This window comes from Myotis daubentonii, chromosome 10, assembly GCF_963259705.1.
Source record: "Myotis daubentonii chromosome 10, mMyoDau2.1, whole genome shotgun sequence".
Taxonomy (NCBI): Eukaryota; Metazoa; Chordata; class Mammalia; order Chiroptera; family Vespertilionidae; genus Myotis; species Myotis daubentonii.
This window is the reverse complement of record NC_081849.1, coordinates 31,319,023-31,332,441: the sequence shown is the minus strand read 5'-3', so window position 1 is coordinate 31,332,441 and position 13,419 is coordinate 31,319,023. Positions and strand designations below refer to the sequence as shown.

The following is a 13,419-nucleotide window of genomic DNA, read 5'->3' as shown; positions in this document are numbered from 1 at the left end:
GATCACATGGTAACTCTGTTTAATTTTTTGAGGAACTTTCAGACCATTTTCCTCAGTAACTGCACTATTTTACATCCCACCAGCAATGCACAAGGGTTCTAATACCTCCATCTCCTTGCCAGCACTTGTAATTCTTTTTTTTTTTTTTTTTTTTTTAATATTAGTCATCCTAATGGGTGTAAAGTGAGCAGTACTATTTCTTAAGCATTTTTATATTGTTTAATGGTAGGAACACTTGCCAATTTTTAATGTCTTTATGAGGTGGATGTTGAAGAGGTGAACTTTGTGCAGCAAATAGAATACATAATTCTAAGATTCTTTTTTTTGTTGTTATTAAAGTATTACATATGTCTCTTTTTTCCCCAATTGGCCTCTCCCCGGCAACTCCTCCCACCCCCCCCTCCCACCCCCCATAATTCTAAGATTCTATGAGAGGTAATAAACAATTAAACTTCCTTATATTTGAGAAATGCTTTATAGTTTACAAGGAAAGGACTTGCTCCTCACAGCAAAATAGTGAAGAAAGGCAGGAGTGTTGTTAGCCTCACTTAATGGAGGAGGAAACTGAGTCTTGGGAATGTTAAGTGACTTTGATTGCAAGCAGCCTTAAGTCAGCTTTAGGAGAGTGAAGGGCGATGCTATGAATAAATAAAAGAAATGTTTCCCAGGCCTCACACCGCTGGACAGTGGCAGAACTCGTGTTCTGATCCTGCATCTGATGTCTTCGCTCCCGCACCATGGTGCTCTCTCAGCGGGGGGACATCTGGAGGGCTGGTTTTTGGCGTTGTTTTCCAAAATGAATTTATTTATTTTCTTTTTCTTTTTTTTAAAAAAATATGTTTTTATTCATTTTAGTGAGAGGAAGGGAGAGGGAGAGAGAGAGAAACATCAATCTGCTGCTTCCTGCCTGTTCCCTACTGGGAATTGAGCCCTCAACCCAGGCATGTGCCTTGACTGGGAATTGAATCTGACCTCTCGGTGTATGGGACGGCGCTCAACCAACTGAGCCACACCGGCCAGGGTTATTTATTTAAAAAATATTATTTTGTATTAGTTTCAAGTGTACAGCATGTGGTTAGACAATCATATCCTTTACAAAGTATCCCCCCCTATTTCCAGTACCTACCTGGCTTCATACATAGCTATTAAAATACTAGAGGCCCGGTGCGCGAAAATTCATGCACTGGCGGGGTGGGGTCCCTCACCCTGGCCTGCTCCCTCTCACAGTCTGGGAGCCCTCAGGGGTTGTCCTACGGATGGTTTAGGCCCACTCCCTCTGCAGGAGGCTACCAGGCTGATCAGGGGAAGGCACTGCCCCCATCACTCCGCTCCTGCTGCCACTGGCGGCCCTCACAGTCACTGCGGCTTTGTCCGGAAGGATGTCTGGTCTATCCGATCTAATTAGCATATTACCCTTCTATTAGTATAGATTATTGACTGTATTCCCTATGCTGACCTTACATCCCTTTGACTATTTTGTACCTACCAATCTGTACTTCTCAGTCCCTTCACCTTTTTACCCAGTCCCCCAACCCCCTGCCCTCTGGCAATCACCAGTGTATTCTCTGTGTCTATGCCAATATGAACTTACTGTATACGAGAGAGATCTTTATTATCGCTTCCAGTTAATCTACTTAAGTAACTACTTTGTTGACAGGAGGAGGATGTTTGCTTTTACTATGTTCCTACTGCCCTCTGGTTTGGAAGAGAAAAAACCTTCCGCACACACAATAGCACAACTCACACACATAAACACTCATGCACACTGCACACACCACACGTGCATACCACATGCATGCACTTCACATACACTCACAAACACATGTGTGTCATACACTTCCTCCTATCTGCTTCCCAGGGGTGTGACTCAAGGTTGTAGAGACACCAATTCTTTTTGATATTGCTCACTTAAGTTTGGGCATTGGGTGGGGTGGGAGGGAGCAAGTTGAAGAACTTTGGGAAACTTTCTAGTTTAAGTGAATTTAGACCTTTACACTGTCATTTCGTTTTTTTTTTTTTTTGGTTTAAGTTTTATGAATTCTTAACTTGTTAGGTACATCCACATCACAATATGAGCAAAATCTAGATGATTTTTGGAAAATCCTGCCTAATTTGCACTAATCTGCCTCTCCATTCACCCTGTCAGTGGTGGATAGCCCCCCCTAAGCGTTTGGGGGCTTGGGAGCTACATCTGAGTCCCAGGAGTGAAGCTAACAGAGCCAGGGTCAGCCTGACCCTTCTCGTTGGCAGCCTGGTGTTTTCTGCTGTGTAGGGAATGGCAGGATGCCTTCATCACCATGAATGCCCTTCTCAGGAGTTTTACACAACACGTTAGGATAAGTAATTTGGTAGAACATGGATAGCAGACCTGGGAAGGCTGAGAGGAATAGTGGTCAGAACTCCGTCATGTTTCCCAGGTGATAAGGCTCAATGGTTGAATGTCGAACATGAGCCATAAGGTGATTGGTTCCATTCCCAGTCAGGGCACATGCCCAGATTGCAAGCTCAATCCCCAGTGGGGGCATGCAGGAGGCAGCTGATCAATGTCTCTCTCATTGACGTTTCTATCTCTCTATCCCTCTCTCTCTAAAATCAATAGAAACATATATATATATTTTAAAAAGAACTCAATCATTTTAACGCTACTTTTCATTGTTTTTGTCTTTTCCTAGGTCCTTCACGTAACCGGGACCCAGCAGCGAGAGGCAGAAGCAAGAGTAGAGATCGGTTCTTTCTGGCCAGTCAGGAGTTCCTTCCATCTGCCCCAGCTTCAACTGAGACACCCAGCACACCCAGTGCAGATCAGATCGGCCGCAGGTCTCCCCAGGATGATGTGCCTGTAGAGGATCTCACCTGCAAGTTCAAGCATTTGGGAAGTCAAGATGGCCCTCAACCTTCCTCAGCCTCACCCAAGGCCACCAGTCTGGGAGGAAGCAGGCCAGTGGGAGGAACCCAGAGGTTTTCAGAGAATGGCAATCTAGAGGACCTCTTCTATGACAGTACAGCCAGCAGTCACCTCACTTCTGATTTGACACCCACTTTCAACCAGAAGGTGCCCACATCCTGGCCGAATGACCAAGGCACCAGTAGAGAGAATTTGTTTTCTCCGAGCCAGGCTGCCTCATATTCTCCTCTTGGTTCTCTGCAAACACCTAACACCGTGACCACCAGAAAAGGTGTGGGTATGCTGTCCCCGGGCCACACGAATGTCGAGGGCAGAAGTGGGAATCCAGAAGCCCAGCATTTCCCACTTTCTAATAATAATTTGGATGGGATGGCCACAGATACCACGTCCGCGAGATCTTTAAATTACAAAACCGCAACCAGTAGGCAGAGAGAAAATTCATTACCTAGGAATCAGGAAATCAGAACCACTCACCCTACTCTGGACCCCATCCTTGTAGATGACTGTAAACACAGAGAGCAGGTATTTTTCCACAACACAACAAATGGCTCGACTAAAGTTATATTTGAATCTACTGATGACACTGATTTTGACTTACCATCGGCAGTCAGAGTCAGGGTAGATAAAGATGTGTTAGGCTCTGCAAGTCAGAATCTGAGACCCCAGGCCCTGCGCACACTGGGGGAGACCACTGCCCACACGTTAGTGAGCACTGTGTCCAAAGTACCACCTTTGACGCCTTCCTCAAACAGTAGAGGTACAGCCCCTGCGGCCCATGTTCAAAACCCTGCTCAAATGCCTGTCACCTCTGCCAGCGAGCTTGCCAGGAGGACACCCGGCCGTGCGTTGAGTAAGTCACTGAAGGACAAAAGGGGCCCCACGTCGTGTCCGCAGCAGAGCCCCCGTGGCTGGCACTTTTGCTTAGGATGTTCCCCAGCAGTTATTAAAGGGCAGCGAGTTGTAGAGGGTTTGAGTTAAGGGGTGGTACTGGTAAGGAGACCGACTTAGAAGGTGGAAGGGCCTACCAGTAGAAGAGTATGGAATAAACCGCTGCGTACATTGAGAACAGGAATAGTTGGACCATGGTTTAAGAAGCCGACATCACTGTCATGTGACCCTAACGTTCGTGTTTGTTTTTATGGAGGGCTTGTGATGAGCAACGCATCAGTCAGGAATTTTCTTGACCATGGCCCAGTTTTGGATATTCTCTCCCACTGTGAGATCCGGTGCCTTGATTTTTGGTTTAAAATTAAGATCAGCATACGTGCCTCCTCTTCTGTTTTACAGATTCTGTATCTGACGTCACAAATACCATGGATGATCCTGGTTCAAAGGAAATTTGTCTTGACCATCTGAATAGCAGTTGTCTATATAGTGAGTAACTTAAGGTCTTTCTAGAAGTGGAAACTATTAATAGTGGCATGGCTAACATTTACTAAGCATTTACTATGTGTGAGGCGCAGTGCTAAGCATTACATGCATCTTCTTTAAACTTTACACCAACCCTAGCAATAGGTTCTCTTGCTAACCCATCTTACAGATGGGGAACCTGGAGGCATGCAGATGTTACGACTTTATATGTACAAGTAGGCAGCTTGGATTTTGACCCTAAACTGCCCAGCCTGCCTGTGTTCTTCATCAGTGCATGCTATTATACTTTCTTCTTTTGCAATTCAGTTTTAGGTGAAATATTATGCTCATTCAGGGACCTATCTTTTCATGTACTAAAAACAAGCAAATGAACAACAAATTTAAAAAACAAAGGAATCCTAGCAGACACCCTTTTCAAAGTTCATTTCCTGTCATTATTTAGCACTAGAGGCCCGGTGCACAAAATTCGTACATGGGTAGGGTCCCTAGGCCTGGCCGGCTATCAGGGTCGATTGGGGCCTTCTGGCTGCTGGCCTGGGCCTTCCTTCGTCCGCACTGCCCCTGGTGGTCAGCGCATGTCATGGCAAGCAGTTGAACTCCTGATCTCCCAGTCGAACTCCCGAGGGGACACTTTGTATATTAGCCTTTTACATATATATTTATTGTCTCGCTTGTGGCCATGCATACTAAAGACACCTGTGCTCTACAGGCCCAGTCATCTGTTGGTCATTCCAGCTGAAGAGCCACACCTGGTCACTGTCCCCTCCCATCAGGCTTCCTATAGACATTATTCCCATGAGACTGTGCTTGGGACAGATTCCTGTCCTCTCACCTTTATATCTCTTCTTCCCCTCCTTCCTCTGTCCCAGGCTTGGACATCATGTCTGATTTCGTTTGCTTGGTCACTTGGTTTTTTACCTTTGAAGAGGAGTGCTCTTCGGCCCTGTGCTCTCTAAATCAGAAGTCTTTAACTTAAAATTTTCTTTTTCATTGTCATAAAATACATATAACATAGATTTTTTAAATATATATTTTTATTTCAGAAAGGAAGGGAGAGGGAGAGAGACAAAGGGTAACTGTACATTTAGAATGACCTCAGAGCTTCATGTGGGTAAAGGGACTTTCTGGGGAGTAGAGAATTGTTGTTTTCTGATGAGCCTCTGTGGGTGATCAAGGAACCTGGGAATACGGTTATGGGGCAGTGCAGGCAGCAGCCAGCATGAGCAGAGGTGGAGACGGCGTGTGCCTGCATGCGGTCCTGGCTGCGCGGGCAAGGCAGGCCTCGATGGGAACGTCGGCAGTGGCCTTAGTTGAATTGGTTACAGTCCCACTGAGCCCTCCTCTCTGTCTTTGTAGAAGACTGCAACAAGGTTCACTTCCACCTGCCATACCGGTGGCAGGTGATGAATGCCAACACCTGGGTGGACCTCCAGCCCATGGAGAGTATTGAGAAGGCCTATTGTGACCCCCAAATCTGCATGTAAGTTGGTGGCTTGTGAGATTCACAATATCATCAGAGGAAAGCATAGTGTTAGGCTTACGGGAAGAAGACACAGTTTCCCTTCAGAATCTCGTTTAGTTTTAGATAAAAACAGCAAACGCCTACTGAGTTAAGGAAAAAAAAAAAGAGTGGATCTGAAGTCACGCAGAGCCTGGATAATGCTAGGGATTCTGAGAATATTTGCTGACTCACGCAAAGTAAACAGTGACACGATTATTAGTTTAGTTAATACTTGTCATTGTGTCGTGCAAATAAACACCATGCAGAGGCCGGTTTACATTTCTACCAGCTTATGAAAGAACTATTAAAAGTACTAAATGATTACCTCAAAAGAGCCTTTGGCTTAATTTCACAGTTTTAGAATATGCTTTGAGCAATTTCATATAGTTCCAGTGCAGAATTTTGTTGTAACTTTTAGCATTTTATAACTTCCTTTTTGTTTTCTGTTTTCTTTCTCCTAGACCCTGATATCTCTGATTCTGTCAGGGCTGAAATAGGTGATACCACATATGACAATATTTATAAGATGCATCCTACTTTAATAAGGAAATTCCTTGGGGGGAAAACAGATCTCATACATTTCATCATCTGCAAGTTTAGTGAATTTTTGGTGGAGATTCTGCTGCTGCATTTGGCCACTAGAGGGCGGCATCAGCTATTTTCTTGTTTGTCGGTGAATTTCGCCCCCTCCCCAGATAAATTTGAAGTAGAGTTTCTTAACCTTAGCACTGTTTACTTTTGGGCCAGAAAATAATAATAATAATAATAATAATAATAATAATAATAATAATAATAATATAATAATTTTTTGGAAGGGGTTGGTGTAGCAGCATTGCTGGCCTTTAACCACTAGATGTCAGTTGTGATAACCAAAATGTCTATAGACATTGCAAATGTCCTCCTGGGGACAAAATCATTCCTGGGTGACAACCACTGATCAAGGAGGTGCTTCTGGGAGCAATAATTCTCAAGCCTTTTAGTCTCAGGACCCACCTCTCTACAGTCTTAAAATGTATAGAGGATCCCAAAGAGCTTCTGATTATATGTATTATAGCTATCCACATTTACCATAGTAAAAATCAAAACTGAGACGAATTATTGATGCATTTAAAAGTAAATTCATGACATGTTAATATGAATAATATTTAACTACATTTATATAATTATACAGTTTTGTGCACATAATTATAGCTGTAGATATGTATAACTAAAAATAGCCGTTTTCCAAAACAAAAATTCATTGAGAAGAATGACATCAACACTAATAAAAGAGAAAAATGGTAATTGGCGTACGAGCTACCCTTTTCATTGGCTAATCAGGGCTATATGCAAATTAACTGCCAACAAGATGGCGGTTAATTTGCATATGTAGGCACAATGCAGGGAGGCGAAAGGGAAAGCAGGAAGAAGCCCCCTGCCACTGACAGTGATCAGAAACCCAGGGGGGAGCTAAGAGCTGGGGGGCAGGGCAAAGGCGGCCCTGGGGCCACCTTTGCCCTGCCCCCCAGCCATGATCGGAGAATCAGGTGCCTTTGCCGCCCTGGCCAGTGATAGCAGGAAGTAGGGGTGGAGCCAGCGATGGGAGCTGGGCACAGTCGAAGCTGGCAGTCCCGGGAGCTAGGGGTCCCTTGCCTGGGCCTAAAGCGAAGCCCACGATCGCGGGGCCGCTGCAGCTGCGGGTCCCCGCTGCCCGGGCCGGACGCCTAGGCCAGAGGTGTCAGGCCTGGGCAAGGGGCCGATCCTGCAATTGGAGGGTGATGGGGGTCAACGCCTGAGGGCTCCCAGTATGTGAGAGGGGGCAGGCTGGGCTGAGGGACACTCCCCCCCCACACACACACCCAGTGCACGAATTTCGTGCACCGGGCCCCTAGTTGTTTTATATTTTTGGAAATCTATTTTGAAATCACACATGATGTGGCCTCTTGAAAACTCGACTGTGCACCTGTGAGTGTACGTAAGTGAAAAAGGCACATAATGTCTTAATATTATGAAAATATTATTACCTGTGAAAAGGTCTTTTGATAAACAATTGAAAAAACTGACCTACTGTGAGTTTCTAACTCACTTTCTAACCCTGAACCGTCTTATTTGGGAGAGTTTTTGAGGAAAGAATGCATTTTGTGATACCATTGAATATGTGGGGTAGGCAAGTGACATTAGCTCTCTGTGTTTTAGCTGTTTCTTTTATGTGGTAAGACCGGCAGGTGTATCAAGAACATCTGAAGATGCCTTTCAGCTCTAAAATATCAGTTCTGTGCTTTTGTTAGGGAAGACCGGATTGCAGAAAACAGAGGTCAGTGAAGCATTTTGATTAACTTTAAACTTTTCCCCCTCGTCAGCATTCCTTTCGGAAATTTAAAAATCAATTTCCAGAAAATGACTTGTGGTTCTGATCCCATCCGACGCATCTCCACACCTTCGTCCGTCACACTGCCGGATAATTCTGTCTTCACCACAAAATGGATTTGGTATTGGAAGAGTGGAAGTCACAGATGGGTTCCGTATGGGGAGAAGGTGAGTTCCATTCCCCCCTGGAGGCGCGTGTTTAAACTTGCCAACTCCAGGAGAGAACCATGACTAACGTGTTTGACGCCTCCATGGTCACCGATGGAGAGTGGGTGTGGTGGAGGAAGTGGTGCTTTTCACAGTATACACAACTGTATTGGCATTGTTTTCGCAGGCATGTGCTGTGATTGCAATTATAAACAAAGACATACATTATTTTTAAGAAATCGCTTGAGATGTGAGTCCGCTGCATGCCCCTCTACCCTCACTATCAAGGACTGGGCTAGGACCTTGAGATAGCTTTCTACGTATTAGTGCATAACTGTACAGATCACGGCTTCCCGCCAGAAAACAGGGAGAGTGTAGGATCAGCAGGCTGACACAGAGGGTCGCTAGGGTTCCCTGTCTGAATTCAGGGGGACTTGAGAGGGTGGGCCTGGAGCATTTGAGGCGTACCCACATAGGGACATGCCAATTGGGGTAGACATTTAGATAAGCAGAGCTTCTCTCTCGTGTCCCTTCCTCTTTTTGATTCATAGGATTAAAAAGAGAGAAAGAGAGTCCGGCTGACGTAGCTCAGTGGTTGAGCATTGACCTATGAACCAGGAGGTCATGGTTCGATTCCCAGTCAGGGCACATGCCCGGGTTGCGGGTTCAATCCCCAGTGTGGGGCGTGCAGAAGACAGCCGATCGATGATTCTCTCTGATCACTGATGTTTCTATCTCTCTCTCCCTCTCCTTTCCTCTCTGAAATCAATAAAAGTATGTTTTTTTTTTGTTTTGTTTTTTTGTTTTTTTTTAATATATTTTATTGATTTTTTACAGAGAGGAAGGGAGAGAGATAGAGAGTTAGAAACATCGATGAGAGAGAAACATCGATCAGCTGCCTCCTGCACATCTCCTACTAGGGATGTGCCCGCAACCCAGGTACATGCCCCCGACCGGAATCGAACCTGGGACCCTTCAGTCCGCAGGCCGACGCTCTATCCACTGAGCCAAACCGGTTCTGGCAATAAAAGTATGTTTTTTAAAAAAAAGGGAGAGAGAGGGAGCACACTGACGCAGCCAATGAAAGCAGAGTGACGAGAAAGAGATTAAAAAAAAAACAACAAAGCAAGAGATGAAGTTAAAGCCAAAGACTAAACGGACACAGGGAACACCAACGTAAGGTTCGACATAGTTAGAGGTTGATGAGCCGTGAATCTGGCCCTGAGCTGTCCGGCTGCCAAAGCAAACAAAGAGGCAAGCTGTCACGGGATCCCTGTGTCTCCCTGGGAGGAACACACCGGTTCCTCAGGAGCCGCGCCACTCTTTTCTGTTAATGGGGCCTGAGAAAAACATCTGCCACGGGGCCGGGTAGAAGGGACCGTGGGTGCTGTGGCGAGAGGTTCTCGCAAGTCACTCCCGTAGCCCATGGCTTCCCAGCTGTCCTAGTCTCCGTACAGGTTATCAAACAACCTTTCCCGGAACCCCAGCGAGCACACGGAGTAACAGAACTTAACTTCCCTGGGGAATAGGATAGGGGCTCAGAGCTTGGTGCGCTGGCCTCTGGAGCACCTTGGGGTGAACTCTCCCGTGATGTTGAGCTTTGTACAGGTTCTAATGATCAAGCCAAGGATGATGTCACCATGCAGCTTCTTTTTTTTAAAATATATTTTTATTGATTTCAGAGAGGAAGGAAGAGAGAGAGAGAAACATCAATGAGGAGAGAGCATCATTGATCGGCTGCCTCCTGCATGCCCCTACGGGGATCAAGCCCGCTACCCGGGCATGTGCTCTTAATCAGATTCGAACCTGGGACCCTTCAGTCTGCAGGTCGACGCTATCCACTGAGCCAGCCAAACCAGCTAGGGCAAAGTGCAGTTTCTTAAAAGTGATTCTGTGAGGTGCCCGTGGAAATAGAAATGACGGTCAAGTTAATTAGCTTTGGTTAAAATAAACTATAGGTCTCAATGGTTCTTATGCCAAATAATTGAAATTTTCAGTAAGCGAAGGGAAAAGCATTGGGGAATATTTGCATTTTAATGACATCAGGGTTCCAGAGATTAAAGGTGGGAAGAGTGGGTGATCTCGGTGAGAACTTGAAAGAGACAGTAAGCATTAAAAAGGACATAAAAGCCACAAGAAAGAACCAGTCAGAAGTGACGAGTACAATATCTGCTAATAGGGTCTTACATCCAGTCTGCCAGAGATGGGGACAGTGCAGCGGGGGCCACCCCCGCCCCCTTGCTAGAGTCGACACACTTCCCTTTACCCACCATTCTGATTTCAGATCCTTCATAAATGTCTTGAGGCCTGAGAAGTATGTCTTGATATTTCAGGGGTACTTCTAGTCCCCTTCATATAGTCCCTGTCAGTGGCAAATTCAAGTGCTTTTTTAGTGTTGTGGACTAAGTAGAGACGTAGTCCATTGTATTGGCTTACTCTGGCTCGGGGCAGAGGAGGAGGGGCGGGTCATGTACATTTGGACAGCAGTGCACCCACTGGAGCTGTACCTGCCTTCACCACAGCTCGCCCTGCTTTCTCGTGTGGTGGGCTAATAGAGCCACCAGGGTCTCCTTCGTGCTGGAGTGCTGGATTCTGTGATCAGGGCAGACACGATGTCCGTACGGTGGGTCTGAGTTGCTCGGTACACTTGGGTCATATTTTATGGAAGGTGCGGCCCTAGTGGTTTGGCTCAGTGGGTAGAAGAGCATTGACCTGCAGACTGGAGGGTCCCAGGTTCAATTCCAGTCAAGGGCACATGCCTGGGTTGCAGGCTCAATCTCCCTCTGTGGGGCGTGCAAGAGATGGCTGATCAATGATTCTCTCTCATCACTGATGTTTCTATCTCTCTCTCCCTCTTCCTTCCTCTCTGAAATAAATAAAAATATACTTAAAAAAAGATTATTGTGAAGAGCTATATTTTTCCAGCATCCACCAAGTGTAGTTCCTACAGGGTAGACTGTTCTCTCCTGGTCCTGGGATGGGGGAAACTATAAAAGGGGAGCCTTTATGATCTGGTCTGGGAGGCAAAATAATCCCTCTTTAAATCCCAGGGCTAAAATAAAATTATGTAAGATACAGTGGTAGAGATTACTTAAAAGCCTACCATTACTTAAAAGTCTTTACTTTTTTTTTTTTTTTTTTAATTAGGGCGACAGTCGGCAAATTTCGAGCATCGATTCCTCATACCTGGAGTCTGTCTTCCTCTGCTCTCCGAGGGGCATTGTGCCGTTTCAGGCGGGTTCTGAGAACTTTGAGTTGAGTTTCCAAGGTAAGAGTCTGCATTTGGCAGTGGTGCCCATCTCTGGAATGGGCATGAATGGACATGCAGGGGCAGTCGAGAGGATGTGGGTTCAGGGTTCTTTTTAGAAAGACCAGCAGTGTGGGGTGTGGAAGCCAGTGGCCATCCGAAGACCCATGCTCTAGTCTTGGCTCTGACATACAGTAGCTATGTAACCCCGGGAGCAGCCCCTGGCCTCTCTCGGCCTCAGTTCTCTCATCTGTCAAATGGGGGCATTGGGCTAAGTGGTTTCTGGGGGTTACTTCTAGCGTCCCCATTCTAAGTTTCAGATTCTGGGCATGCTGCTTCCCAGCTGAGGCATAATTTTCAGGTGCTGATGACGACAGTGGAGACCCCGGGCCTGTGGGTGCCTTCAGGGTAGTAAAACCTTGCTGATCCTCTCAGGCGTCATCCTCTAGGTCACTGTTCGGTATCATCCATTACGTTTTCTAAAGATCTGCCTTTGGCTGTGTTTATCTCAGCCACCATGGTCAGCTTCTACCCCTCTGTCTGTGTGTTTAGTAAGAAATCAGGACAGCACTGCCTTCCCTGTGAATGTGCAGGCCCTTAGCTGCACCCTTGGGACACTCTTGCAGATGGTCACATTCTTGGTCTTTCAGGACCTGCCCTGCAGGTGCTCTGTAAGAGGTAAAGGAGACTTGCTCAAGTCCTCACAATGCCCAGATGGTACCTGAGATTGGACTCTGTACTCATTACTAGTGTAGCTTTGAAGGACCTGTTATACCAACACTAGAGGCCTGGTGCACGAAATTCATGCACTGGGGGTGGGGGAACGGGGCGGGGGGGTGGCACGCACAGTCCCTCAGCCCAGCCTGTGCCCTCTTGCAGTCCGGGAGCCCTTGGGGGATGTCCTACTGAGGCCCACTCCCCGAGCGCTAAGGATGTCCAACTAAGCCATCAGTTGGACATCCTTAGCACTGCCGCAGCGGCGAGAAAAACTGCCGCCACTGCCACTGAGCTCGCCAGCCGTGAGCCCAGCTTCTGGCTGAACGGTGCTCCTGCACTGAGCGTCTGCATCCTGGTGGTCAGTGCACATCATAGCGACCAGTTGTCCGCAGTTTGGTCAATTTGCATATCAGCTTTTATAGGATATAGGATTTTTGAAAAGCAACCTGGCAATACATATCAAGGAATAGTAAAATGTGCTTGGCTTTTCATCTTCTCAGGAATATTTCTTTCTTTCTTTTTAAATATTCCTATTGATTTTTAGAGAGAGAGAGGAAGGGAGAGGGAGAGAGAGATAGACACATCAGTGATGAGAGAGAATCATTGATTGGTTGCCTCCTGCACGCCACCCCCCCCCTCCCCCAATGAGGATCGAGCCCACAACCCGGGCATGTGCCCTGACAGGGAATCGAACTGTGACCTTGTGATTCATGGGTCGATGCTCAACCACTGAGCCACACTGGCCGCGCTCTTTCTTTTTTTAATATAAAGCACTTCATGAATGTCTGTGTCATCCTTGCACAGGGCCATGCTAATCTTTTCTGTATTGTTCCAATTTTTGTATGTGTGCTGCTAAAGTGAGCACTCAGGAATTTTTCTAAGGAAATACTTCATTGGAAGAAAAATAAAAAGCTGTAGGCAAGAAGGTCTTTATTGCAGCCTTATCAAAAGAACTAAAACAGGACATGACTCAACAAATTGGGGCATTACATTTTAGTGGAGTATTGGGTACTTGTTAAAATTCTGATTATGAAAACTAGTAAAAGCAAAAATTGAAATTGTTAAATGAAAAAGGCAGGACCCCCAATTTCTGTTTCTGCACTTTTCTATTTGTATGCTGAAGAATCTAAAATGGAAAAGATTTTTATTTTTTATTTAATTTTTATTGTTTAAAGTATTACAAAT

The 13,419-nt window shown here is 45.9% G+C and overlaps 1 protein-coding gene and 1 non-coding gene across 2 annotated transcripts in view; one reads left to right on the top strand and one right to left on the bottom strand.

The window, feature by feature from the left end:
- The window catches only part of LOC132242814 (zinc finger CCCH-type antiviral protein 1-like), a 60,127-nt gene that overhangs the window by 24,652 nt on the left and 22,056 nt on the right, over positions 1 to 13,419 (top strand). Inside the window, exons 4-8 of the mRNA XM_059711922.1 lie at positions 2,673 to 3,755; positions 4,193 to 4,279; positions 5,633 to 5,756; positions 8,117 to 8,291; positions 11,418 to 11,538. Coding sequence (XP_059567905.1) covers positions 2,673 to 3,755; positions 4,193 to 4,279; positions 5,633 to 5,756; positions 8,117 to 8,291; positions 11,418 to 11,538 — 1,590 coding nt within the window. The remainder of the gene's footprint in view (positions 1 to 2,672; positions 3,756 to 4,192; positions 4,280 to 5,632; positions 5,757 to 8,116; positions 8,292 to 11,417; positions 11,539 to 13,419) is intronic.
- On the bottom strand, positions 12,994 to 13,099 carry LOC132211561 (U6 spliceosomal RNA). The gene has a single exon (XR_009447477.1). It is a non-coding gene; the product is annotated as a U6 spliceosomal RNA (small nuclear RNA).